This window comes from Erithacus rubecula (assembly GCF_903797595.1).
Source record: "Erithacus rubecula genome assembly, chromosome: 5".
Lineage (NCBI taxonomy): Eukaryota > Metazoa > Chordata > Aves > Passeriformes > Muscicapidae > Erithacus > Erithacus rubecula.
Genome location: NC_136687.1, coordinates 13278023 through 13306016, shown reverse-complemented (window position 1 = coordinate 13306016; position 27994 = coordinate 13278023). Strand labels below are relative to the sequence as shown.

Here is a 27994-nt window from a genome sequence, read left to right as displayed (position 1 = left end):
CTCCTCTGACTCCTGGCCAAAGTGACTCCCACATAGCATTAGCAGTAGCGTCACTAAGCCCTCGCCTAACCCCCACATACTGTTGTTTGTTTTTTTTTTTAAATTCCATCCAAATAAAACTAGAGTAAGCAGGGAAAATTCAAGTGCAGCCCATCCACAGCTATGTCTGCAGCGCTGTGTTCTCCCTCAAAGGATAGTAAAGTGATGCATACTAATATTCATTTTTTGGCACAAGTGTAAGGATACTGCTTTGCTTTTCTTCTCTCCCTTTCATCCTACCAAACCAGCTCAGCTATGTTCTTACAATTTCATAGTTAAGACATGTAGATATGCAGAAAAATATTTTTGTTACAGAACAACTGAAGTGTTCTTCTTTGTGCATTCAAAAAAAGGCAACAGAAATTTTAAGGAAAAACAGAGTTACTAAAATGTTAAAAAATCCCAATACAGTTAAAACAATAGATGGTACAGTATTTTAGATATATGGAAATTACAATGATGTACCAAAGTTACCTGTTTCTTGCTTCAGCAAAACAATGAAATCAGGGAAAACAGGAGAAAAACTGTACCTGATGTTGTCACATTGTTTACTTGTAGGGCAAACCTTCCTCCCTAAATTTTGTCTGTCTTGCTTATTTAGATTGCAAACTAGTCTGGGCAGGGATTTAGTGCTACTTTGCATCTGAAAAAATGCAGAATTTCTGTATTTATTAAAATAACATGTATATAATGTTTTACACCTTACAGAGCACACATGCTTACAGAGTGTGGCAGCTGTATAAATATAGTTAATTACAGGTTTACCTATACATCTAGATTACACAGGTGCATTTAACATACACATAATAAGTGCACATGTTTATAGATAAATAATTGCAGGGAAGACAGCTCTTTTGGAAAAGGCCAGACACTGTAGGCAAATAATTGATTTAGAGCAATAAAAAAAGAGAGATTAAACTGCTTCCCTTAACTTGCCCAAATAAGTTACACAGAAATTTGCCTTTCAGTTTATAAAGCTGGATATTTTAATTAGTCAGTAACCTGGAAAGACTTCAAATGAGTGAGAATGCATGAAAGACACTATTCTAGAAAATACTAATTAGGCAACACATACAAAAAGTATAACAATGCCCAATAAAAATGAAATCCAGTAACACTGGAATCTTCCAAAATTAAAAAAAAATATTTATGCAACAAAAATACTCCCTTTTAGCTAAAACCTTCTTCTTCTAATATCCCTGAAGTTGCATACTAATACAGCTTATGCCCATCAGAAAAAATTAAAATCTCCCTTTCTGCAATGTAAATCAGCTTACAGATTTTAAGACAGAAGTAAATACATTTGTTGTGCATCCCCATCTAACAGCAAGACAATACAACTGTACATTATGTGAGCAACACTACCACAGAGCTACCAAATGTATGGTTTCATTTTATTCAGATACATATTTCAAATACATAACCAGAGATCAAATATACACATATTGAAGTATAATGACTTCAGTGACTGAGCTGAATTAAAAATACTATGCTGTGTACAGGAAAAACTACCAGGCAAACTTCCTACAAAGATAATTATGAAGCTTATGGAAAAAAAAAAAAGTATTTGTCACTAATATCCTGACAAAGATCAAATATTGACAGAGATATGATGAAGCCTTTTTCATTAATAATTGTAATTTAAAGAAATCCATAAATAGTTAAAGAAAATTTCCCAAGAGTCTAGACTAAAGGAGGTAGGTGCCTAATTCCCATTTTATTCTATTAGATTTGGGTGCCCAAATTGCATTTAGGTTTCTTTAGCAATAACACCTTCATAGATTTTAGGGCTGAAAGACATTATTAGGATCATTCAAGCTTGGCACACCTAAAAGACGACAGAAGTTCATCTAGCAATTCCTGTATACACAGTTCAGTAAATTCTGTTTGAAGTAAAACAGCTTTCTTCAGAAGCACAACAAGTTATAGTATCTCTAAGAAGTCTAATATGCCCTTGTTAAACTAATCAAATTGGAAAATATATTTCAATAGCCATTGAAAAAATTCTACACATTGAAGCTATAGAAGGCAGGGGGAACCCCATAATGGCGAAGAATATCCTTCATTCCAATAAATTTGACTCTTACATTATTACTTGCTCCAAAAATGTTCTCTCTAAGTTGACAAAGATGCAGCCAGGTATACCCATCCAAAGTATCTTTTTTTTTGACTTTTGAGAGATAACAGTAATTAAAAATGCATTACTTTTTTCACAGCTTAAGCTGACACAGAAACATAATTACATATAATTTATTAAAACACATAAATCAAGTTTCCTTTAGTTCATTTCATAAATTTAAATAATGAAAACCGTTGATATTAATATTAGGTACAGTTCAGTAAGTACATTTTAAATTAGTTGGAAAAGATCTATCATTTAAGAAGAGGAAAAACTACCTAAAAAAAAATAAGTTTTATCTAGAAGTGCTTAGTCTTAAAAGGGCTGCACAATTTCACCCTGGCTCATGTTAGAACCTTTCTGGAAACCAGAGATACCAGTTCACTAAAATTAATCCAACTAAAATCCAGAGAGGGTCAGTGTTAAGTATTAGTGCATGCATAAATGGGCAGAGGATGTTTAAAAATATTTGTGATTTGCCTTCATGAAGGTCTGGTATTCCTGCTCTCCCTCATAGCTACTACAGTACTTACTGTAGAAATTAAGGGACAAATATGAGTTTTTGAGTTACCAACTCTTCTTTTCCCAATTTTCCCTCCAAGGCAGCAGTTACAGGGATAGAGGGAAATGATAGCTTGAACCCACTTAAGAGGAGAAGGAAATTGAAATCTACAAGTTCATTAGGAGGTGTTCAATCCACAATTTTCATTACTGCACATTTGGAGAAGTCCCCCAATTCTTGCTAAGAAAGAAAGGGTGTGCAGAGTCTGAGCAGCTGGAGCTTCCCTAAAGCTGTTCCCAGTACTTCTGTTCTTGAGCTGCAAGAAGCTGCAGTTAAGACATGCCAACCTGAAGAGGCTCTGCAGAGTGTTCCTGATGGCCCTGGCCTGCACTGACAGCTACATCAGACTCAGCTATGTGGTAGAGACCAGGTGTCTACACAAGGCTCTGAATTAAATTCTAAAGGGCAAGATTTTAAAAGTCATGTGTTGCAGCACCTTTTAGATACTCAAACTGTTATTTTTATCTCACTTACTGAAGGCTGAAAATAATACTGCAGCTTTTGAAGAGGACAGCAGTCACACTAAGTGCTACCTTTCAAAGTACAAGAGAAACCACATCAGTGTTAAAAGCAAGATATTCTTCAGTGTATATTCTAGCTTTGTGGTAAGGTCATAGAATTGACTGGTACCACTGTGTTTCTACAGTGTCCATGATAACAACAAATCCCTTCTTTCCTAGATATTCCACAGAGCAACAATAGTTCTCATGTGCTTTTTTAGCATGCAAAACTCTAAAAAGGGAAGAGCACCATTCGAAGTAAAATTAAATTAATTAAAATATTAATTTTTTACACCCATCTCACTGAAATATTTCAGTTTCTCTTCATATCGCCCCATCTACCACTTCCTTGTACAGCAGCAGATAGTGACAATTGCACATAAATCACCTGAACAAACCAGTTTGCAGAACAGGTCTTAAAGCTGCAGTTAAATACAGAAAGTAAAATGTAAATGTTGTGACATCAAGCACATTGATATTCAGTGTGCAGGAACCAAGATAGTGTTGGCTAAACAGAGATTTTATTTCAGTAGTTAAGTACCTATTTTTCCTTTTCAAGATACTCCATTATCTTAAAGTTACCTATTCAATAGCAAAGGATCCACCTCTTCAAATTGCCATTGTGCAGTATTTTCCATTACTGGGTATAAAGGTAAATCTTAATTTCCTTAAAATTTTAAATATTTACTCTGTATTATACAGGGAAAATAGATACTTCTTTACATTTTATATCCATTTGCACTAGAGTAAATGAGTGTGCAGAATGGATAAGGCAATTAAAAGCCATCAAAACCCAACAACAACAAAAAAATGTCCACATAATTTGAAACTACAATAAATGTATTTTGGCTATATTTTTTTATTAAGAGAGCTTCACTGTTAACACTTGAGACTCATCAAGTGAATGAGAAAAGTGTACTTTGTGTACAACAGCTTCCATGTTTTCTAACCTAGAGAAGCTGTGGCACTATAGCTCTAATTTTTCTCAGTGCAGAAAACATTTATGTGCAAAACCACTGATTTATTATTGACTTAGATGGATTACCAAGCTGTGCTTCCTTCTTTAGCCTTGAACAAAGGCTAAAGTTCATGCCTTCACTGAGTAGCAGATGTTCATGAAGTCTGACCTACTGGGAGAGGAACATGAACATGAACTCTAACTTCAGCATATTTCACGGTTAGACACGTGCTTGACAAAAGCCACTTCCAAAAACCCAAAGAAATATAAAACCGTATTTCACATGACTGTAATACAAAGTGTCTAGTTCACTCTTTATTTACCCAATATAGAAAAACACGTGTTTTTGGCCTTCTTAGTTTTCTAATTCCCGTTTCAGTGTAATAGATTTCATACAGCTCTTTGGAAAATATACCCCTGGTTTGCTTGAGAACAAAAAAGAATAGTGCATCATTATGAGCATTTCAGATTTTCAATAAGCTAGATATAATGAAAGGCTGTTGCAAGATTAGCTCTTGCCATTCAACTCCAAAAAATGGCAACAGTCCCATCAGTGTTGAAGACTGGAGGCAAGTAATTCAGTAACAGAATATAATAGTATAATTTTATACCAGCATGTCAGATTTAAGCTAAGCTAGAGATAATTAGAAACTGTTACAAGATTAGAACTTACCATTTAACATCAGAAGATTGTCAGTCCCCGGATGTGGATAACTCAAGCGACCTTAAAATAAAACAAAAACCAAAGAACAAAACAAATGCAGAGATTTTAGCTATTGTGCTAGAAAAAATAATGAAAAATCACTGCTTAGAATTTGCCTAAGGGAAATAAAGAGCTAATATTTAACTCCAAGCACATTAACCAACAATACCCTTGACCCAAGTTAAAGCTGACAAGAACAGACTTCTTAACCTTAATTCTCTGGTCATAAGATCTGCAGTGTACTTTGGGATCAGCTCCAATAGGATAAAGCCACTTTTTGTTTCATGACACCCAGAAATAGTGCTGACTGCTTCAGTCTTTTCTTTCACAGTCACTGTGAATAACTGCACTATGCTCACTGCTTAACAGAGTGGCATTTCTACAACTTAGTGCTTCTCTAGTGAATCAATTTAAGAAAAAATCATGTTAATAAGAAATAAAGCATGAAAATTTTATTGACTGAGTTATGACTGCATCTTGGTGCATGTCATATAACCCTGATATGCAATATTTTTCAGTAAGTCTAGCAACAGAGCAGTTGCTTATCTACAGATTCAACAAAAATAAAGACTACTATAGATAACATTTTCAGCATTTTAGACTGAATAAAAATTATATGAAAAGCTTATATCCTGACATTAGAATTTTTCAATAATTGCATTTTACTACATCAGTGCCATGTTATACTTCAGTAGTTAAATGAATGGCTTAAAACACACAGCAGAAGAATCTGTTTACTACAAATTCCTTTTTACTAAGGAGACTGCAAACATACCAGTAGTGCACCCTGACCTAGAGAGACATTTACAATAAACGACTGTGCTTGGAAAAACTGTGGTTCAATGTGCAAAAAACTGCATTGCCATCTAGCTTGTCATTCAAACATGCTTGCTTGCTTATAATCTGAAGAATATTATGAATATTGTGACTTGAAATGTAAATCTTTTGAAGGAAATGAGAATGCCTGTAGAAGTGTAAAGAAGAACCCAGTCTGAAAGCAATGGGCATGTAGAAGTCACACATTTTTAAAGGGTCATATATGATAAGAATTGCTAGTCAGCCTTAATATATTGCTGATTTGGTTTTCTTTCTTTTTTTTCCCCCATTTTCTTTTTCTTTCAAGCCATCTGCATACTCTGTTTTATCATATTCTACTGCTGGTAAATCTATGAGCTTAGCAGCAAGACTAGAAATTTCCTGAAGTAGTTCTGAGTCCCAAGGGACACCTTTGGGATTAAATAAAAAAAAAATTTTTGTTGTAAATCTGTAAATAACAGGGTTCAGGTTTTGCTCTTCTTTAAGAAACCAACACAGTAATTTTCTCTCAAAAATAATTTGAAAATATATACATTTCAAACTCTGAAGTTTAAAACTACAAAATAGCAAGATTAAGATAATTTAGGAAACTTTGTTCAGCCTTATTATTTACAGGCATTGTGGCAAAAATATTTTAATGCCGCTATGAACTATTTGCTATCCCACAGATTTTATTACTGTAAGAATGGATGGTATCAGAACACCTGCAGATTAGGTAAGAACAATTTGCTGTTGAGTTTGGAAACACTGCAAGGCCAGGCAGGCTCCTAGAGAAGGGCAGATGAATGCCACCCAGAAGGACTCTGCCATCTTCTCTACCTTCAACAGAACCTTTGAGTAGGCTTAGGCAAAATACTAAACAAAAATCTTTATGTCTTTATGTTTCTTGACTTCAAAAAGTGTCCAGTTTTAATATATTTCTTCTGTCATACTGAAGATCTACAATTATATCTAATGTTTCTTGGAACTATAAAAATTCTCCCCTTCTAGCAATGCATGCTGGTAAAATAGGCAAAGAACCAGGAAAAAGGCATCCTTAAATTGCACTCTGGGAGCTGCCACAGCTCAGTCCTATGTATAGGAAGTTACTTTGCTATACTTCTTAATTTTTTCTTTACCAAGTCTAATACTCATTTGTCTAAGCAAGAATTTCACAAGATTACTGTCATATCATCTTTATATACATTGCTACAGAAATACTTGTAACAATACAAGGTGTTCCTTGCAAATCAGAATGCTGTATTTATGGAGAACAGCAAAAGAAATTGTGAGACATTGTCTCAAACATCCTTGAGTCTATGGGGATGGTCTTTCTCCCTGCCTGAATTCATCCTCTTCTCCTATTTAGCAAGAGAGACAAAGGATAGGTTTTTTTCCCCAGCAATGATTTCATGAACAGAAGTCAGATTTAAGGCCTGGTTGGAGAAAGAAGCTCACCAGTGTCAACATCTAGGGAGGAAGAATTTACTAGTTTTTAGTAGTTTATGTTTGTAACACTGTTTATGCATTCTTTTGCTTTTTCTCATTCACAACTTCACAAATAAGCTGCATCTGAAACACAGATGCCAAGCTGAAAGAAAATGAAGGATTTCTCACTGAGTGGAGGGAAGGACTGGACCAGGCAGCTGGGCCCACCACTGCAGCCCAAAACCACATCTGACTGCTGGGGAGATGAATTTGCTAACTCAGATAATGAATGACTTCAAGGTTAGAAAGGAAAACAACTAATGCAATATTCAGTACTTTGCAGTATTGATACTTTATAAGTTTTATTTGCATGGTTATTTCAATGAAATCACACTTAACTGAATTCTCATGAACTAAACCCCTGTATTTGCTACCTGGTCTGGCAACTGGATTTACAACTTCAAGAATATTTAAACATAGAATGTTCGCTTACTTTTTCAAATGCCATCATTGCTACTTATTTATAATGTTAATTTAGGTTCCAACCCTCAGCTTAATCTGTTGAAGTGAAATGCATTGTTTTCTAGGCTGTCCACCTGAATTTTATGACATATATAACTTCAGAAGATCTCACATTTTTATTCAGGGCTCAGACCACAGCATTTTTATCAGGCTATTCTAGTTAAATGGACATTTACTCTATTAAACCTCAATTAAAATAGCAGTATGTGGAACATCTTTCTAGCTGGCTATTTTCACTGTATGTTGTTAAAATGTTGTTGTATGCATTAAAAAAAAAAAAAAAAGATACCACTTTAACAACAAGGCACAAATCCTATCTAATCCCATCCTTCCTCAATGTCAGTAATCTAGAACTGTATAAACCATTCAATGGTATTCTAGCAGTTCCAGTGGCCTCCACCTGCCAAAAAAAGTAGCTTTAATAATAAAGATGACTGAATAGTTTAAATACAATTTCCAAGTAGTTAGAAAATACCTAATATTTAAATAATAGACTTAGTCCATTCCTGAAAATGTAAATTATTTAATTCACAACCTATCTGCAGAAGTTGTCTACAGAATCCAAAATTTGTAATCTACTAGTATCTGGAACAAACACAGTGCCTAATATTACCATTCTGTATCTGAAAGATTATTATGTTAGGGAGATTTTCTCTGTGCAAACCTGAACTTGTAACTTTTCCATGCTACTTCTAAGTAATAACTCTCACACATATTGTGGCTAAATTGAAACTAGCATTGCTAAGAAGCTGCAGGTATGCTTGACACTTCTTGTGCAACAACAGTTCTATTACACTTAGCTTCCTTCTCCTTATCTACATGTAATTATTACAGAACTGCCTGCCTCATGCATATTTCTCAATGTATTCTTCTGCAAGGACAGAAAAACAAATTAAAAGTTTCAAATAAATTTTGGTGGACCTCTTCACCCACTGAATCCAATTAAGAGTCTTGCTAATCCAAACATGAGGAATGAGCAACAAACTTAGTTTTAGCAACATTTCTGTAATCTCCTGTTAATGACAGGGGCAAAGGAAATAGAAATTTTTGTAAACTTCTTCTTGGCATACCCACTATTTCAAGGCAAATTCACATCTACTTTTAGAAATGCACCCTTTCTGCTCCTATTTAACTAAACTACTGGAGAAATCCCCATATATTAAAAAAGTACTACTTTAAACATCACTGACTCAGAACTTTGATATTTCATGTCTACTCTCTCCGTTTTCAAAAAAAGTCTTAATTTGTTGTATGAAGAGACTGAGGATCAAAAATTCCTTACCCCTTCTCCTTTTTTTTCAAGACATCTCCTGAGCAGAAGAGAAAAAGCTTCCAAGCCAAGCTTTTCCCAGTAAGAGTGAATGGCTGAGGATCACAGCAGTTTCAGTTTTTGGAATCAGTGTAGTTAAGACAACAGCCCAAACCCATGTTTGGACAACACCTAGTTACAGAAAGCCTGGAGACTGCATTTTCCAATGCTTGCATAGGAGTTATGCAAGGCAGAACGAGGCCAATTGGGTTGTTTGATAGTCCATGTATTCAGACAAATCAGTCTCTCAGTCTTGAATACATTCTTTTATCGGAAAAAGTTTCCATGACAGAAAGAAGAAACAATGCCTATGTAATGTTTCAAATCCTTTTATGTGACTAGGGAGAGAATTTTTTTCCAGTTTCAAAAATTCTTTTCTTGGCAAAATTTGAATTACTCTAGGAAGAAACTGTGCAGCGTTAAACTTCAGAGCTTCATAATACAAAATATAAAACAAATGTCTTTGAAAGAAAGACAATGTTCTCTGTGCCACAATCTTTATCAGAAAGATATTTAAAACAGCAGGTAATGAATTCCATTAAATCAGTGTCCTCAATACTAATAGATATTGCACAGAAAATGTAACAACCGCTTCTAAGCTTTCTCCATAATCTCTTTCAGCCCAAATGCATTTTCTTTCCTGCTTCTTGGCAGCAAAATGCATTGATATTTGGGGCAGTAGAAGGGGAAAAAAGAAAAGCAGGTATGCAAGTGGTATGTCTGAAGAGTTATACTAGCAATACCTACATGTGTCAGGCTATCAGTATTTCAATTCTTCTCTCAATTGTTTTAAGAGCTATTAGAAGAATAAAAAGTGTATTTAAGAACAATGATAAAAAAATTGGTTATTCCAAATTCAGTTTTTATTTCATTGGAATTGAATGGATGGGATAATCTCAAACATTACTTAAGGTCGTTATGAAATGCATTTCAAGAAAGCTGCATGGGAAAAAGTAGTTTTAATATGATCAGTATTTCTGCTGCAATGACTAGTGAAGTCAAACATCTTGTCTCTATTACCCTACCTTGAAAATACCCTATCGAAAGCTAAAAATTACTTTTCTTTTGATCATGTGTGTTGTAATGACAAAGCTTGCCTAAGTGAAGCCAAAACTAGTCATCTATAAACAATTTTCTGGCAGGCATAAACTTAGCTTCCAGTGAATCATATTTGAAATATTTTTTTTTTCAAGTTCATAAAAGCAAAAGTGGTGAAATTTGACTTGCTCCTAAAATGGATCTTGACATGCAAAACTCGAAGCTCTGAGCTGGTACACAGACTGTCTGTTCTGCATTGTGCAGAATTTGAGACAAGATGCTTAGTCATACTCCAAATATTGTAAGCAGCTAAATCTGAAACACGTGCTTAAAATTCCAGGGACTTTCATTTTACTGCTGTGATCAGATATAAAAGAACATTGTTTTAGTATGCTTAGATTTACTTGAAAAACTTGTAATAAAAATATTCTCTAGTTAAAAAAATACTCTCTAGTTACAACAAAATATGTTACATATTAATAAGAGCAACAAACAAATAATAAATAATAATGATATTCTTAATCCTGTGCACTCTGCAAGCAAATATGATGGGGCTTTAAGTAAACATTAGATTTTCTGTGGTGAAAAGCCACACAGACTAATATAACCAAATTAAAGTTTCATGGTTGGCAGAGAAAAGAAGTTAAAGTTGCTCAGAAATCACAGAAATTCCAATTAATGGTGAAAAAAATCAGAAGACTGTACAGAAGAACTAAAAGGCTGATATACCACAAAGGTCTCTTCCTCTCATTTTCAGTCTGTAAGGAACATTTCTTGTGCCTTATTGTTAATAACATAGCTGTTTCAGCTGAAATCACATTCACAGAGAAAAAAATCTTATCCATCAACTTAAATAGCAACACACAATTACTCTATTTAAATTCAGTTGGCATGTGCATTGTTCTCTGGCACTCAAACAGAAAAATGGGTTTCCTTTCAGTTCATCACTATCTATGGCTTCCATCTGTTTTAGTTCAAACGTAAAACTAAGCAGAATTTTCACTGCAAGAACATGACTGTTCAACTGTTAAAAAAAAAATCTCTTAACTGTAGACTGACACCATATTCTCATGTCCCTAGAAAGTACAGATGGAAACTGAGTTTTTCAAGGTATCTATGTATGAACTAAATTAACTTCCAAGTCTTAAAGCTTTGTCTTGTCTTACCCTCCTTGGAAAATTATTATTGCAAATATGTCATTTTCATCTATTGTAAAATAATGAAATGCAAAGGGATGAATAAAAATAAATATTGGTATTTTCTGCGCTCACTGTGCCTCTGAAATCTCTTCTGCATTATAGAGCCAAAATTAAAACAGTGAGATGGCAGGGGGAACCGAGCAACCAATTCCATTTGTCATGTCAGCATGTACAGAAAGAAGGAACAGCCTGGTTTTCATCTTTGGGAATGTGAGAGGTGCCAATGGCAGTATAGTGCAGTAGAAGATTGCATTTTCTGGCTTTACGCCTAACAGTAGCTTTCAGACAAGGAAAGAGGTAGTCACCACCTGAGTGTGACAAACAGACACAAGAATGCTCTGCAACAGGGATGATGCACCTGATCACCCCATCTTTGAGGAGGTACTCATGCTTTTAGCACATAGCAGTTACCACTAGGCTAGCCATTCACAGGTTTGAAAACCTTTTGTGTTACTTAGTCATGTTTTGCAAACATGCAGAATAGAGAGAAACTAAATTTAATAATGGACGTAAATAAAATTGCTAAAATGGAATTAATTCTCTCTAGGCAGTAAGAAAGAAGAGATCAGATTTAAAACACCTAAGAAAATTTAATTTTAGCTTCCACTTACTTTAAGGTCAAGGAAAAATAATGATTTAAGTAACTGCTACATACTTACAGATGCTTTGTAGAGATTTTCAGCTTGGGAAAAAACTCCAAACTTTTGGCTATTTTAAATCTTAAAATACCATTAAATGCTATCTGTCTGCCACAGGTCTTCCAACTGATTACACAGATCTTAAGAGAATCATGAGCAGACTAGCAAGGTGTGCTTCAAATTAGGAGAGCAGGCTGCTCTATGCTAATGTAATATATAGTAAGTATAGAAGCCTCTAGAAAAGGAGAACAGATGGAAGTAAATAATGCTGCAGAAAAAACTGTTTTATTTTTTTCAATTGCTTCAATACAGAGATTTAATTTCCATAAAGCAAGCCTGAAGTCTTGGATATTTCAAAATTAGATTGTGTTAGTCTAATTAGAACACCACAAATGAGGTAACATCTGATCAGTCCAAGTGAAATGGTTTGGGCTCCCTAACCCAATGTTCAATAGTAAATGCTACCTGAGAAAGTATGGAGAGTTAGTTAATGTACAGTGAAAAGAGGAGTTAAAATGGAAGCCCACATATGCTAGCTATATACTTACTACTGTGGTTAAATGATTTAATAGAGCCCAGGACTGTAAGAGGAACCAGCATTCTAAAGCCAACTGTATTTCTGGACTTCTTCAGATTTGGATGCATTAATACCCTCCAGTGGATTTGAAAAATCTTAAAAGGACAAAACTTAATTTTATCAATGGACTTAAGTTTTCTTCGCAGCTTCTACTGTACATAAAGGCAAAATTAACTGGCAACACTGGCAGTGGTTTGTTTTAACAATGTTTTCAGTAAAAGACAGCTTAAGATTGACTGTTCATTTGATTGAGAAAATAGTTCATTTGCCATTTTAATATGAACCTAGAATCTAAATTAACAACCAGTATCAATTCAAATGTGCAGAATGGATGACCCTTTTTTCTTTATTTAGCATAATAACATACCTTTAAGTGGATCATGCTCTGCTCTCATAATGTCAATAAGGGAGTTTTCCAAAGAGTGCATATTCAGACTGTCATACATTCTATTTCGATCCTAAAAGAGAACAAAAGCCTTAGTATTTGAATACAAATTCTGTGGTTTTTAACAAAAAACTTGAAAGGAAAACACAGGTTCCTTCTAGCAGCTGCCCATCCAGACATTCTGGATATGAACAGTGATACAAAACAAGATCTGAGTTTATTAACTGTAATTTTAACAGCATCCAAATATAAAAACTAGAGATACAGCGTGAAGAACTCTGTGTGATGCAGTGTGAACAAATGCTGTGTATGCATTTGACAGCCTGTGATTGCCTGATTCCCTCAGAACTGCTTAGATCAGTTCTAGCGATCCACAGCACAGTTATGCATTAGGCTGATTAATGAAGGAGACTAATGGCAGTAAGAGTTCAATTTCATTTCATGCACAAGTAAAATAGTGAGGAAGGTGGAGAACTACAGGACAAGAACAGTCACTTCACATAAAATAGAGCACTTTCTTGGTGCTTGGCCAAGAGGCCGGCATGGGCCACCAGTCCCTGGCAAGGCTGCACTTGCTGGCTTGAGGGCCTTTGCATACAAAGACCCGAGTTACAAGTGGTCAGCACTTAATGGTTAAAGGGTGCAAAATTAAAGCTAAACTATGAAAAGGAAATGTCACAAATCTTACTAATAGATTATCAGCCTTAAAGATGACAATTTCTTTTACACATGCTTATTAAGAAGTTACCATACTGTCTTTATAAATATTTTCACTGACAGCAATAAAAGTTCCTTCAATCGACTAAGAATGTTTTCACTGATTTTGTTTTATCCAAGCCATTTTTCCCCATGTTTTTCAATAAACTCAATTACAGACACAGAAGAAAGATGACTTCTAAATTCTTTGGTCTTTTTGGGATACCTCTCAGAAACTGGAAAGGTTTTGTGTAAAACTACAATGTCTTCTACCTTCAAGGCTTCTGGCTAGACTGTACTGCACTTAAATCCTATAATCATGCCTTAATTTTACTGTTGTATTCTGTCTTCACTATAGTAATTCAGCAGAGAAGGATGAAATGCTTCATATACATCTCAGGACTGGTGAAATTCCCTGAAGATGCAGCCACATACTCAGTATGTATATAACAGGGACAGAAGGTATATGACCCACACTCACTCTGACTTTCCATGATGGTTCAGCAGAACCATACACTAATTTCAAATTACCTCCCTCAGCAAGCAGATATTCTTCACATTGGAGGAGTAAAAAAGCAAGCTTTGGAAGAGAAGTTTTCTACAAATCACACTTATGATCAGCTTTGCCATGATGATCACTTTCATCTCTTAAAAAGTTTAGTCAGTGTTGGGATCAAGAGGGAGAATCCTTTTTTCCCACCTCTCTTTACCTCAAATAACCGTTAAGAGTAATGGGCTCCTGTTGGGTAAGCAATATGTTAGAAAACAAATGACTGATCAAATCAATACTTCCAGATGCCCTCAGACAATTTTAATGATAAATTCAAAAAGTAGGTTTCCTCTTGTCTCCTGCCACATCCCAGACCAAATGCCACTGCCACTTCATTAGGCAATCTTCAATCTGGTTTGAGTGCAAACCAGTCACCAGCAATTCTTTAGCTCACAGGAACCTTTATTTTTGGACTGGCTGGCTTTTTTTCAGTTTAGTTACCCTGAGAACCACCAAATGAAACTGAAGTGACTAATCTGCTTCCATGCCCTTACAGGTTTGTTTCTCAATAGCACAATGAAAAGAACCTGCTTACCACAGCAAACTTGCTTTCTATAGAAGGTGTGAGCAGTGACCAAGACAGACCTGTTCCCTACTGTCCCCTAGCACTCAGAAGGTATTTCATCAGGATTGTTAATGAAGTCTTAAATTCAGTTTACAGCACAATTTGGTAGTTAGTCACTGCTCTTGCCAAAACCAATGCTGAGTAAAGACAAAACATGCATTGCAACCTTTGCAGCTAATAAGGGAAAAGAATTAATATTAGTAAAAACCAGAGTAAACTGTATGTGTTATCTTTGTAACAGGCTCATTAAATACTTTTAATGTCTTTTTCTGAATACTACATACAGGTGTTGAGGTAACCCATGACTCTCTGGGAAATTGACATTATTGCAGATTTAATGACACACTGCAAAGCAGGAGCCTGCAAGAAAAGGCTCAGCTATGTGTAATTCCTAAAACTGGGCTACCTGGTCCTATATTTTACAGAGAAATAGAAATGTAAAACAGGGAATATGCGCTTGCAACTTATTTGTGAACTGCTTTACCAGGTGACATGGTGCAATGACTAACTTCATCCTTGCATTATTCTACTTTGAAAGTTGGGTGTCAAGAGGTCTTGCTCTGCTAGAAGCAGAAGGAATAATAAGCTTTTCCCATCCTTTCCCCATCCTTTTTAGAAAGCTTGTGGTTTGTTTCCTTGAATTGTATTACCTAATTTTGGGCTGTGGAAATACACAATTCAAAACATTGTGAATATACTGAAGTACAGCAGGATTTAAATATGGCAATTGCATTCTTCTATCCCATTACCCACACATTACACTACCCACTCATGAGTTTGGGTAGTATCTTGGTAATCAGTGTTTCAAAATTTTAATCTCTATTCCAAATGACACTGATGAATTGCATGCTATAAAGCAACATTATCTGAAATTTAATTGTCTCTAAAGGAATAAATAATTCTTTGGGTACAAGGTTCATTTTAAACCTTTGTGCAGCTTGGCTTTATAATGCTACAACATTGCTTTGAGCTCCCCAAACATGTACATCATATCTTTCAAGAGAACAATTATCGTCTATGCTAACACAAAGCTTTAATTCCAAAGAAGAACTTTAAAGTATTTCAGTAATGTAGGTCACACACCAGCCAGTATTTTTTAGAAAGGTCTATTGAAACAGGACAATTCACTACAACTCACTACAGCAGGAACAACTAAATCAGAAAACTTCCATTATGGTTTTGGTGAATTTTCGGGGACAAGCACAAAAAACACTACCACAGAATACAACTGTTCCAGATCTCCATGCATGTGGAAACAGTGCCAAGTACCAGGATTAGCTTTAGTTTCATTATTTCAACACAACTGATAAGCAATTGTCTTCTAAAACAACCTGGGCCTACCTTTAAAACAACATGGAAGTAGTCCCAAAAATCAGAACTATTTCCATGTTGTCTTAAATATAGTTCCAGACTGTTTTAGAAGGTAACTGCTTATCAACCACCTTGAAATAATGAAACTGAAGATAATCAGCAGTGCGAAGGCACTGATACCTAAGCATGTATGTTTATACATGTTTTCAGGAGTCATCCTGACTCCTGAATTTTCAAGCTTGAATTCAGGATTTTTCAATTCCTTCAGCTCTGTAGCTCATCAGTTCTGTGCTAAGATGCAATTCTTGCTGTGACAGAAGGTCTGTATCTCAGTGGAATGTCAGAACATAATGCTATAGCTTTTTCCCTCAGAGGTGATAGTTAACTTCTCCCAAGCACTACAAATTCTCAGACTAGTTTTTTACTTTTAGCTGTTTAAAAGTTTGAATCCCGCTTGACCTACCTTTCCTATATCAGAATTACAACTACAGACAGAGCAATCCAGTTAAGTAAAAAACTGTCTATGTAAGAAAGTTTACAGAAAAGTGGTAGCTATTTTAGGAATAGGAGAAGCACAAAGTATCCTTCCCACAGAACACAAGTGCTAGAAGGAGCTTTTGACAATGTCATGTGAAGTACACCTAAGAGCATGCATTTGAGAAGTAGCCCCAAGCCATGCATCTGAATATGCACAAATGGGAGGAGAGCAGCTTTCTCTAAAGAGCAAGTTTCAGTACTAAACTAATGAACAAATAATTTCTCATGGCACATTCTATTTAGGACTTACATATCTATATATCTATATATCTATATATCTATATCTATATATATATATATATACACTCATGCAATTTATGCAAATATTATCCTGTTTGAGCATTTGAAGAAACTGCAATCACATCTCTAAGTTTATATGTTGTCACTTAATCATAAGCAAATACAAGGACCAAAGCTATTAAGTGGTAGACAGTTTTGCTAATTTTTAACCACAAACACTATTTCATAGCTAAGAAGTTTGACAACTTTGAATTTCAGACATGTGCTTTAAACTACTGATTTGTGGGACTACTTGAAATAAAAAAATTAGAATGCTAACATAGATATTAAAACCTAGTAAATGGTAGTATCTTTAAGAAATGATCTTCACATGCCTTCTTCATATTCTAAAGAAATGTAGCTCCATCAGATGGAAGCTGTCATAAAGCTTACAGTAATTTCAAGTATGGTCTTACTTGGCTACAAAAAGGAATCCAACTTTGACCTTGATGAATTAACTGAGTTTGTTAAAAGCTAAATTAAATAAACTTGCTTCCCCAGCTAAAATGTTTACAAGTTCCATTTTTTTTACCTTAAACCTAATCCCTAAATAAAAATGTGCTTTTAGACTAGAAAATGACTGAAAGCTGATCTAGTAATAAAGTATCCACACTTTAAAAAGTACCTGAATATAGTTTTCAGTGTTAACGTTAGCAGTAATACCAATTCCCACATACATATTCTAAAATATCTCTGCTAACATCTAAATTTCAAGTTATTCTCATTTCATTGAGGATATACTATAATCATAAGCCCCTTGTTGAAACCATAACTAGTGTAAATGAAAAACTAAATATGAAAATCTATTGCAACTACAATTTTAGCTCTGCAAAAAGACAAGGAGGAAGGCTTAAAATTGGCACACAAAATTGCTTGGATACTTTTCACAGTGTCATTAGTGGTAAAGATGAACTAAAGATGTCTGGTGAACTGTCAACCTGACAATAGTGTTTAAAGTTAAAAAGACACAATCAGCTACATAAGCTAACTAAATTGAGCCTAAAACACACCAAGAACAGGTCCTGTGGCAAAGACACATCCACTTCCCAGCTACATAAGCATGTAAAAATGAACAAAAAATCCCAATACTGGAGAACTTCAACTCGAGAGTATGTATTCATAACCTGAAAAAAACCAGACACCAGACTATGGAAATTATTAAAGTCTTGGCAATCTTGACTTACAAGGTAAATCTGGAACATTTGTATATTAATAGTTTCAATGAAATAACTGAAAGAACATTTAGAAATTTGAGAGGGAAGTTATTATACAAGTTTTGGGTTTCTCACACCCCTGCCCAACATCTAAAAACATCTATACAGTCTTGAGTACTCAAAATGCAAATATATCAGCACATACAGAACATGTACTTTTGGATGAACCTTAGTGAGAACACATTAATTTTTAACTCAGAGAGTAAGGTGAGATAAGCTGCTCAACAAGTATCACTGCTATACCACCATGGCTGTTATATATTTAGTATACATTTTTGTATTGCATTGATAAAATGAGCTGTATAACTGAAGCAAATTTAAATAATAGGAGAAAAGTCTTATGTCATATGAAGTCATAAAAACATTTGCATGTTAAGATCTACAAACTTTCCACTGATTGATCCCTTTGAATGGTTAATCTGTGCAGTTCCTAATACTATTTATTCAAAGGTTGTGATCATGAAGCTAAAAGCATGGCCACAGACTGCTTTCCCCCATTAGATATATCCCCAGAATGATCCTCAAACACAAGTATCAGGTTGTGTGTGTTATTTTAATCAGTCCCAGGCAATCAATTCACTGCATTAAAATCCCTGAAAACTGTTCTGTTCCAGCATAGCCTCAGGAAATATAAATTGGTAAAGCCAGGCTTATAGATCAGTATTTGGACAATTATTTTACTCTGCAGAAGAAAACTCTGCAGCTAGATAATCTCAATGGCTTCAAGTTTAACAGCAGCTGCCATACACTCAGCACTTTTGAAAAAATGGGCCACACATTTAGGAGTCTAAAAAAAGCATTAAGAACCCATCTTTAACACCTTGCTCTTCACCTAATATTCACTAGCATGTATATCACCTAGATTAGCAATTGAAAATGCTAAACTGTATTAAATTATATTAAAATTGTCATACTGAAAATTTTAAATTCTCCAAATGGAACTGATTCTAAGGCAGAAGAACATGACAGCAGCTTAAATTAAATATCTAAAACTAACACCTGTTGTGTGACATGCAGTCTTAAACCTCATTTTGTTTTTCATATGATTTGCTTTCTTTGAAAACTTGAGCACATTCCAAAAAGGAATAGAAAAAGAAAAATCTGCATTTGTGCAAGATACTACGTTACCATACCAATCCCCAGCTGGAGAGCTATGTTTAAACATGGAGTAAGAACTCTCAGCTTTTAAGACCATAAACATTACACACTTTGTCTGAACAAACAGGAAGGACAAATCAAGGTGAAAACCACCCAGACACACAGTGTATTTCCTTAATTCAAAAGAGACAAATTAGATTCATGGTCATAGAATGCAATGTTTTTACTAGAATGAAAATAGTTGGACACTGATATGTAGTATTAAGCATTTTTAATAGGTTTTAGTAAGATTATTTGCAAGACAGTAAGAAAACAAGCTTGCAATCAAAATACAGTTAGCAGAAACTGCAATTCTTAAAAAAAAAAAAAAAAAAAGTAAAAGTTTAGAAATAGTTAACTATCTTCTTCATACACGGAGTGTAAATCAAAAACGTGGATGTACCAAACACTGAACTCTGTCCTTGGGTTTTATCCACAGATATGCCTGTAGCATGTTTTTTGGGGGAAAAACACTTGCATAAAAGTCTGTATTTTCAGCTTTGTATTCCATAATCAGGGCTTTTTTGGTACTCTAGGTCAGGGAATAAAAGAATATTCATATTATCTGACTTCCTGAAATGCAACATAAGTGCCTAAAGTGGAATCCCAGGGGCTGTGTAAGGTCAGTGGTGCCAGGTATGTTCTTCTAGAGAATTAGATTATCTAAATAAGGAAGCTAGATTCTCTCTAAGGAGAGAGAAATAGGCCCCCCAATTAAATACTTAAGTTGTATGGTGCCAATACCTGACAAGATTTCTAACTGTTCTTTTAATGATTAAAGTGCAAGGCAACAACCCCTTCCCAATATGAAGTACCTACCATGGTGGAAGCAGTATGGGTGAAATTAGACAAAATTACGTCTATAGGTTTTATGTCTGTGAAAGAACTGTATTTGATGCAGTGTATTATCTTAAAATCCTGAGAAGGCAGAAAAGCTTCTAACACTGAGGGATGTAAGAAAAATTTGGCTATATGCTTAATTTGCTCACATTTAAATCAATGTTGTCATGATGTTTAATTATTTTCACTTAAAACCAAAGCAAACACCAAACTTTAAAAAAATCTTAAAAGATGTCTTTCATAATTTCTGTAAGCAAAAGTAGCTTTGCTGCAACTAATGTGGCCATTGCAAATCCAACTTCATATGGGATATGTTTCAGTTTTAACTAAGAAGTACAGAAAATCGGCTATCATTCCTACAAGCAATACTCATAATAGTTTACACAGTTATCATTGTGACATTCATTGTCACTGGAATATTAGTTTAATGTTAAGAAATATTTTTTCATCAGAACTGATGCCAGTTCTACTCTGGGGCCCACCCAGCAATGCAAACACCAAAGAATAAAGATGTTTGATGGAAGGGCAAAGCTTCAAATTTGCTTACAATTCCCCTGTGGTTTATCTTGCTTGCACGAGGTGCATGTTTTTTTCAGAAACTAGATGACCAGCTGGCATGCTATCAGGACTTTACAAAAATATACAGCATTTAAAATAAGTGCACTGACTTTTCTAAGCTGTTTTTAAATTGCTTATTAGTTAAAGTTTGGAAGAGAGGTGCTTTGTCCCCTCCCCTACAAAATTATTACTGCAGTTAACCCAAAGAAAAAGGTATTCTGCAAAACTGTGAATGATGCAGTACATATCCAACATAATGCTAAGATATGTTTGCTCCATGGAAGCTTGGAAGAGATAGGTAACTTCTACACACACATTAATGCTTTTGTGCTAGACTTTCCAAACATGTCAAAATTTATTTAGTACTATTTTTTTCAGCATTTTCTGAAACTGCTACTGTGTCTTTAAGAATCCTCAATCTAAATACCACAGCCTTTTACGGAAGGAGACAAGCACAGTACAAATCAGCAAGATGGGTGTTTGACAACATTGCAATTGCCAACAAGTCCTGATGAAAAGGAGCAAGAGCTCCAAGCTCTATTTACCTTTTCATTATGACTTGCAAAATGTAACAGTCATCACAAGGAATTAATCACATAAAAATAGTGCACTAACTGAAAAATAAGAACACTATTTCAGTGTAGCAAAGTAATTTATGGAAACATACAGTGTTTCCACAATAGCAGTAGATAACATTGCAACCCTTCAAAGAGGTTTATTTTTACCATGTTCTGCAACTATGACTTTACACATGTTAGGGAGATCTACGCATAGACAAATCAACAGCATAAATATAGCCAAACATGCCTATTTAACAGGTGGGTCTGGTGCTCATAGGTGTGACCAACAATTAAGAATGCCTGACTTCTCACTTTGACACTGTCCCTTTAAAAAACCCCCCAACCCTTATACAGAAACATTAAGGTATTATAAAATTAAATTGCAAGGATTCCTTCCCTAGCTTATTACATAGAAATTATTTAGATGATAGCCTAAACGCACAAGACGCTTGTTTAGATATAAAATGAGCTAGTTCATCTACGTTCAACAAGTACTGTAGAAGCTTCTAGAAGTTCAAAGTATTGGTCATATAGACTTGCAAGGCATACTGGATGAGCAAATACATTCACAGCCTGCGCTTAGCTGCATACAAATTCCATTGCATATGTCACAGCAGTTTCAGTGTATGACGCCATTCATATTTTTAAATCTGTTCCCTACATTAACACCTTTGGGATGGACACCAGTATTTACTTTGTACTATTTTTGCTGCCCTGCACTGCAAAGCATTACCTATCTGTTATCTACGTTCCTTAATAAAAGACAATTCCTGAAGAATAACACGTTTCTTTCCCCATCTTTCTACCCACACAAAAGATTATTCAACTACTATATTCCATCTAGCAAGGCTACTTAAGAACAGTTGTGACAGGGTGACAACAAGTTTACAGGTCCAAATGTATACACTTCAGCATAACTGTGGCACATCCAAAAATAAGGTAAGCTTAAAAAACACTGGAAGTATCAGAGCACACCTGGATACTCAGGATAGAGCCTCCTGTGCCAAATTCACCAGAAAAATGGTACAAAAAAACCAGAACTCTAGTGGGAAATCTGGTTCCAAGGAACACCCTTTTGCCACTACTTCAGCTACATAAACAAAAGATTGCCATTTATGCAAATACAGCCCAAATGTGGTCACAATTACGACAAATGAAAGGTCTCTGCTGACAAGGGATGACTAAATTAATACGGTAAGAATGGGAAAAACAACATTTTACCAAGAGACAACTGAGGCTGGAGTTAAGTGACTTACTTAAAGCCATGTAAGATGTCACTGGCTAAATTCAGGAGATGAATCCAGATTTTTAGTTCTAAGACACATACTTCCATTTAACACTTCTAAATCACAGGGCTTCCAGACAAAACAAAACATAAAAGGTGCTACAACATGGAGGAAAAAGTTGACACACACATCAGCTTGGAATACCAGTAAAAGACGAATATGACAAAGACTTGAGAACCATCAACAAAAGTAAGAAAACCTAAGTAGAAGGAGAAGCAAACAAAAAAAAAATACCCTGAGGTTTGAAGGTATTCATAAGAATATGAGCATTACCATAGGCAGAAAATGTTTGCTGGATTAAACATACTATGTTTTATTGCCTGATCAGTGCCTACAGTTTGTATCTTCCTTGACAATCAATATTCTTACTCAACTGTGAGAATCATATATTGCTGAATATACCTCAACACATGGCGATTAATTGCAATTTGAGACTAAAATAATACAGAAACACAATTTTCAAACCAAGTATCAGGACTACAACCACTGTTTAATTCTCATTTAAAATGAATTAAGTAAAAATGTTATGGAAAACTATGAACACACCAGGTATACCATCCTTACCTGCAAAGGAAGGAGAGTATTACTGTTGGTGTCAGTTCGGAAAACATTCTCTTCAATCCACGATTTTGGTGTCAGTGATGGAGTAGAGCGAGTAAATTTAGGAGGAGCTATGACATTACCAGAAAAGGGCTTCTTCAAAGGAGAGATCTGGTTCATAGTTCCTGGAATTCCCATGGTTCCAGTTCTGCGATGGTCTCTGCCATGCATTCCTCCCCAGGATATATTTCCTGTGCTCCAGCCGCTGCTCTGATTGCTCCAGGGTGACTGCTTCAGAAGAGGCTAAAAAATAAACATTAATTTATATTATTTTCAAAATAATGTAAATGCTGTTCTACTTAAAAAAAAAACCAAACCCAAAATAACCAACCACCAAGTAAGCAATGCACAGATTTCTATAAACCACTCTCTTCTGAGAATATGCAAATTAGTTACAGAGGCAAGGAAGAAAATACAGCTTCATTAAAAAAATAAGTCATTCCTACTCCTCCATATGTCTCCCCAGTAAATGCTGCAGTACTTGTGCAGGCAATTTTGATAGTCATTTTAGTAACTAGCAGCATTTTAAAAGCTATGCAGAAGAAAAATCCTAGGGTGTAAAACCAAGTTCCAAAAAACCCTGAAACCAGTTTCCATCATACATTACTTGCTATTCTTTGATGAGATCTCTACCAAAGTAACAGAAGAATTTCAGAGAGATCAATTAAAAAGTATTATTAAAATAGCATTTATATTTCTACCAATAATTATTTCTACTCAGTGAGTAGCAGCATTTCACTACAGTGAGTACAAATTTAAAAATTAAAATTCAAATGGCAGATTTAATTCCCCCCACTCCAGTATTTTGAATATCATTGTCTCAGTATTACCATATAAGAGCAAAAAGAGCACTGACTACTGTACAGAGAATCTGTTTGAAGGAACTCTCTTAACATTTCCATTATTGCATTATTCTGAAGCCACTGCTGAAATATTTCTGGAGTAATGAATGGAGTAATTTCTGGAGTAATGCATCGGCAGGATTCTGCATTCTAGAAATATTTTTTTTTCTATCCAGATATGGTGTACCTTACACCTACCCAAATACACTTATAAGTGCACTGTATCCTCTAATATGAAAATGGAAACAATTTTTAGAAAAGATTTTTAAAGGATTCAGTTTTTACTTCTAAGCTATAACTTCTGTTAAAAAGTGACCTATAGGGTTGTCATGTTACCAAGAGGTGGACCCACTGAGCATGACTGACAGTGAAGAACTGTATTTATCTTTAGTAGTCTCAAATCTGACTGTTCTTGGAAATGCTTTTTCTCAAACATAGAAGTGGAGTGGGGGTGTGTGTGATGATTCTAAATTCAGTTCTGTGAAATGAAAACACAGTACTTTTATCTCTAAGCTTAGCTGCAAGCAACCCTCAACCTGTAATTCTAATAACTTAAAAATTTAAAGCATGTTGATATGCTACATATCAGGTGAAAGAGAACTTTCTGAAGGCAGAAAGATAATATTGTAACAACACCCCCAGAAAACAAACCAAAAAAGCCACTAAAGCCATTCTTGGTCAAGTAATCAGGAAAACATCCTTTTCTATATAATTATAGATAATTATGTTGTAAAACTTGAATACCTGCGTTGGAATTTTGGGAGAGGCAGGCACTCTATTGTGAAACAAACCTTAAGAGATAATGCCAAATGTTAACAAGCCTCTAATATTGCTTGCTATGCTGTCATGGCACTGTTTTAAGTATACCTACAACTTGTAAGCGAGAGAAAATTCCAGTACACCTCACTGTTGGAGAATTACTTGGAATTTGTTTGAAGAAGGTTATTATAAATGTTAATGACAACTAGCTCCTAATCACAATGCATTGTAATGATTTCTTCAACAGGAACACAATGTGAGAATCCAGTTCTGATACAAATGAACCTCCGCTGATTGAATCTGACCAGATTTAATACTAGAATTAAAAGAAAAAATTAAGATGAGGCCTATGTAACTTCAGCCTTTCAGAACTGAGCAAATTATTGGAGCAAAATGGTCTTATAATGCAATAGCTGGTAATATTAACGTGGATTTGCTTTTCACTGTTTTCTTATAATATTCTGTTCCAGGAAGAAACGTAAACTTCCAATTTAACACGGGATCTTCAAATCCCTCGATTAAAATCGGATTAAAACCCGTCACAGAACTACAGTAACTCGACACGCTGCGCTGTCCTCGGATGCACAACCAAGTAATGACAGTCAAAAGCCCTGAAAAGGCAGCACAGTGTCAACTTTCGCACCCGACCCTCCTGTCGGCGACCTGCCCCCGCCCGAGGCCGCGCCGGGGAAGGGGCTGCAGGGGGCGGCGCCGGCCGGAGCTGTCAGGCTCATTGTTCGGGGACACCGCGCCCGCCGCGGGCGACTCGGGGGGCAACGGGGGTGTTTGCACGGCGGAACTGCCAGACACCAACAGGAGCGGTTGAGCTCTTTTTTAAGCGCAAACCTTCTCTTCTCGTCCCGAGTAAAACCCCGGCGTCCCTCGAGAGACGACGGCGCACGGAGGAGGGCCAGAAGAGCTCCCCCGGCACCTGCCACCCGGAACGGGCGGGGAATGGCCGTGCGCGGGGCGCTGCTGCTCGCAGACCCCTCCGGCCGCCCGGCGCCGCAGCGGGCGGGGGGCGCAGGTGCCCTCCCTCCTTCCCTCCCGCCGGGCCGGCCCCGCCCTGCCGCCGCCGCGGGCCCGCCGGGCTGTCACCGCCGCGCAGCCTCGCCCGGCGCCGGCGAGGGCCAAGCGGCCCGGCGGCCGCGGCCGGTCGGCCGAGGGCAGCGGAGCCTCCCTCCCCTCCCCGCGTTCCCCTTCTCCGCCCCGGGGCCCCCCGCCGCGGCCGCCGCCCGGTACCTGGTGGTGGTTGTAGGAGTTTCTCTGCTGCAGGAAGGCGGCGGCGGCGGCCGCCGCCTGGTGTTGGTGCTGGAGCTGGGGGCTCACAGGGGATCTCCGGTTCTGCTGTTGCTGCTGCTGCTGCTGCTGAGGTAAATTCATCTGCGGCGGCGGCGGGGGGGCGGCGGCCGAGAAGGGGCTGCTGAAGGGCCCGGCGCAGGGGTTGTGAGGAGACACCGGCGAGAAGCTCTGGAAGAAAGCGGGGTTGATCGATGACGGGATCCCCGGGTAGAAGCTGGTCTCGGACTCCGGGCTCGGGGGTGGCATCGCGCTGATCTGCCCGCCGCCGCCGCCGCCGCTGGAGACCGGAGGCTGCTGCGTCTGCTGCGGAGGCGGCGACGAGGTCTGCACCGACCAGGGGGTGCCGAAGCCGGGCAGCGGCGGAGGAGGAGGGGAAGCCGCCGAGGAGGAGCCGCCCCCGCTCTGGTGATGGGGGCTGGGGATCTCCGGGCTCTGCAGGCTGCTGAAGCCAGAGCCGAGCCCGCCGGGCAGGAGGTTCCCGGGGCTGCCCAGTAAGTGGCTGTTCGGGGGGGACTCCATGGGGGGCAGCTTGGCTCTCGCCTGCAGATGAGGAGACGAAGGCGGATTCACGCAGGAGGCGGCGGCCACCCCCACATTGGGGTCCGCGGACGCCGATCCCCCCGGGCAGGAAGGGGCGAGCCGCTCCAAACCCCCCCTGTCCGCGCCGCCCTGGTGCTCGGCGGGGCCGATGGGCCGGTGGTGCGAGTGGTCCCCCGTCCGCCGCGGCTCCGGGGGGTGAGCGCTGAGGAGCTGCTGCTGTTGCCTGTGCTCCTGCTGCTGGTACTTGTCAGTGGGGTGGCTGAACTGCTGCTGCTGCTGCTGCTGAGGGGGGTGGTGATGATAGTCTGGGGGGTGGTGGTTATTCAGGGGGTGGCTGCTGCCGAGCTGGGCTGGGCTGCTGAGCTGCTGCTTAAACTCTTTCCTCTTCTGGCTCAGCTGAGGAGGCGGCGGCTGTGGTTGCTGCGCTTGCTGCTTGTTTAAATCCTGGTGGGGGCTGAGACAGGGTTTAAAGTCAGAGGAGGGGTGGCCGAGAGGGGGGTGTCCCGACGCGGGGCTGCTGCCCAGCCTCTCGCTGCCTGGCTGCTGCTGCTGTGTCACCCCCAAGAGCAGCTCATCCTGCATGTTTTGATGATGCGCAGCAACGACCGCTGAGGGGAAACAGGGAGGGCAGCGGCGACCCGGCGACCTGGCTGCCGGACGAGCCGGCTACAGCGGGCGGCAAGGGGCAGGAGGAATGAGGCGAGGCGGCTGCGGCCGCTCCGGGGTGGGAAGGACCCGATGGGAAGGGGCTGGAGTGGCCTCTGCGGGAGCTCCCCTGACAGCGGCTCGGCGCAGGGGTGAACCCCCACCCCAGCACACGAAAGAGACAAAGATAATTAATAATCTTTGTGGCGAAGTGTTGGGGGGCGGGGGGAGAGTTTAAACACCCGCCTATCGCAAACCACTATGTAAGTCCCAAAATAGCTTATTTATAGAATAAAGCGCTCTTCTTTCCCATCAACGCCACTGTACTGCTTTATAAATATCGCCGATTTTTGATGTATGCCCATTTTTATGGGAGTTTTTTTTTTTTTTTCGTTTAATGGGACCCCCGGTAAGGCGGCCCTTCCCGCCTGCAGTCGCACCCACAGGGATCCACTAGATCAGGAATTCGCCCGGATAGGTCACTGCCCCCGGACACAAACTCCTCCGTCCGACCCCCCAGCCGCCACGCCGCAACGCAGGGGATCAGCGGGGCACTCCCGGGGCTGGCACTGGCGGGGAGGGAAGAAGGGGAGGCCGCCGGTACCTCCACAGGGCAGGCGAGCCGGTCTCCTCAGCGAGGCTCCGGCCGCCCCCGCCCCGCTGCCGGCTCGGAGCCACCGCGGCGCCCTTAAGAGTGCCGGAACATCCGTCACACTGACGTCAGAGGCACCGCCCCAGGCCGGCGGACCCTGGTAATGAGCCTGCGGGCCTGCCCCGTCATGAATAATGCACCAGGCCGGAGCCCGGCCCGGCCCCCGGAGCCGGCGAGCCGGCTGGGTGCTACCACTTCAGCCAGCGGGAGGTGCCGGCTCTGGGGGCCTCTTGGGCAATGCCAGCTCCCGTTGGGCTGCGACGACCTTTCTATCGTCAAGCGAGAAACACCTGAAATAAAGCGATTTTATTTCGTTTTGCGGCAGCGGCTGCGATCGGCTTTTACCCCA

At 38.5% G+C, this 27994-nt stretch overlaps 1 protein-coding gene across 8 annotated transcripts in view; it reads right to left on the bottom strand.

The window, feature by feature from the left end:
* Window positions 1-27692, bottom strand: part of CPEB2 (cytoplasmic polyadenylation element binding protein 2) — a 50905-nt gene extending 23213 nt beyond the window's left edge. For 4 of the 8 annotated variants that reach the window (XM_079307425.1, XM_079307427.1, XM_079307426.1 and 1 more), the window contains exons 1-4: window positions 25749-27582; window positions 22870-23148; window positions 12755-12845; window positions 4852-4902 (exon numbers count right to left, since the gene is read on the bottom strand). In XM_079307425.1, coding sequence (XP_079163551.1) covers window positions 4852-4902; window positions 12755-12845; window positions 22870-23148; window positions 25749-26930 — 1603 coding nt within the window. In that variant the 5' untranslated portion in view covers window positions 26931-27582. The other 4 variants (XM_079307429.1, XM_079307430.1, XM_079307431.1 and 1 more) reach the window with 3 other exon arrangements.
* Window positions 27693-27994: the final 302 nt, after the last annotated feature.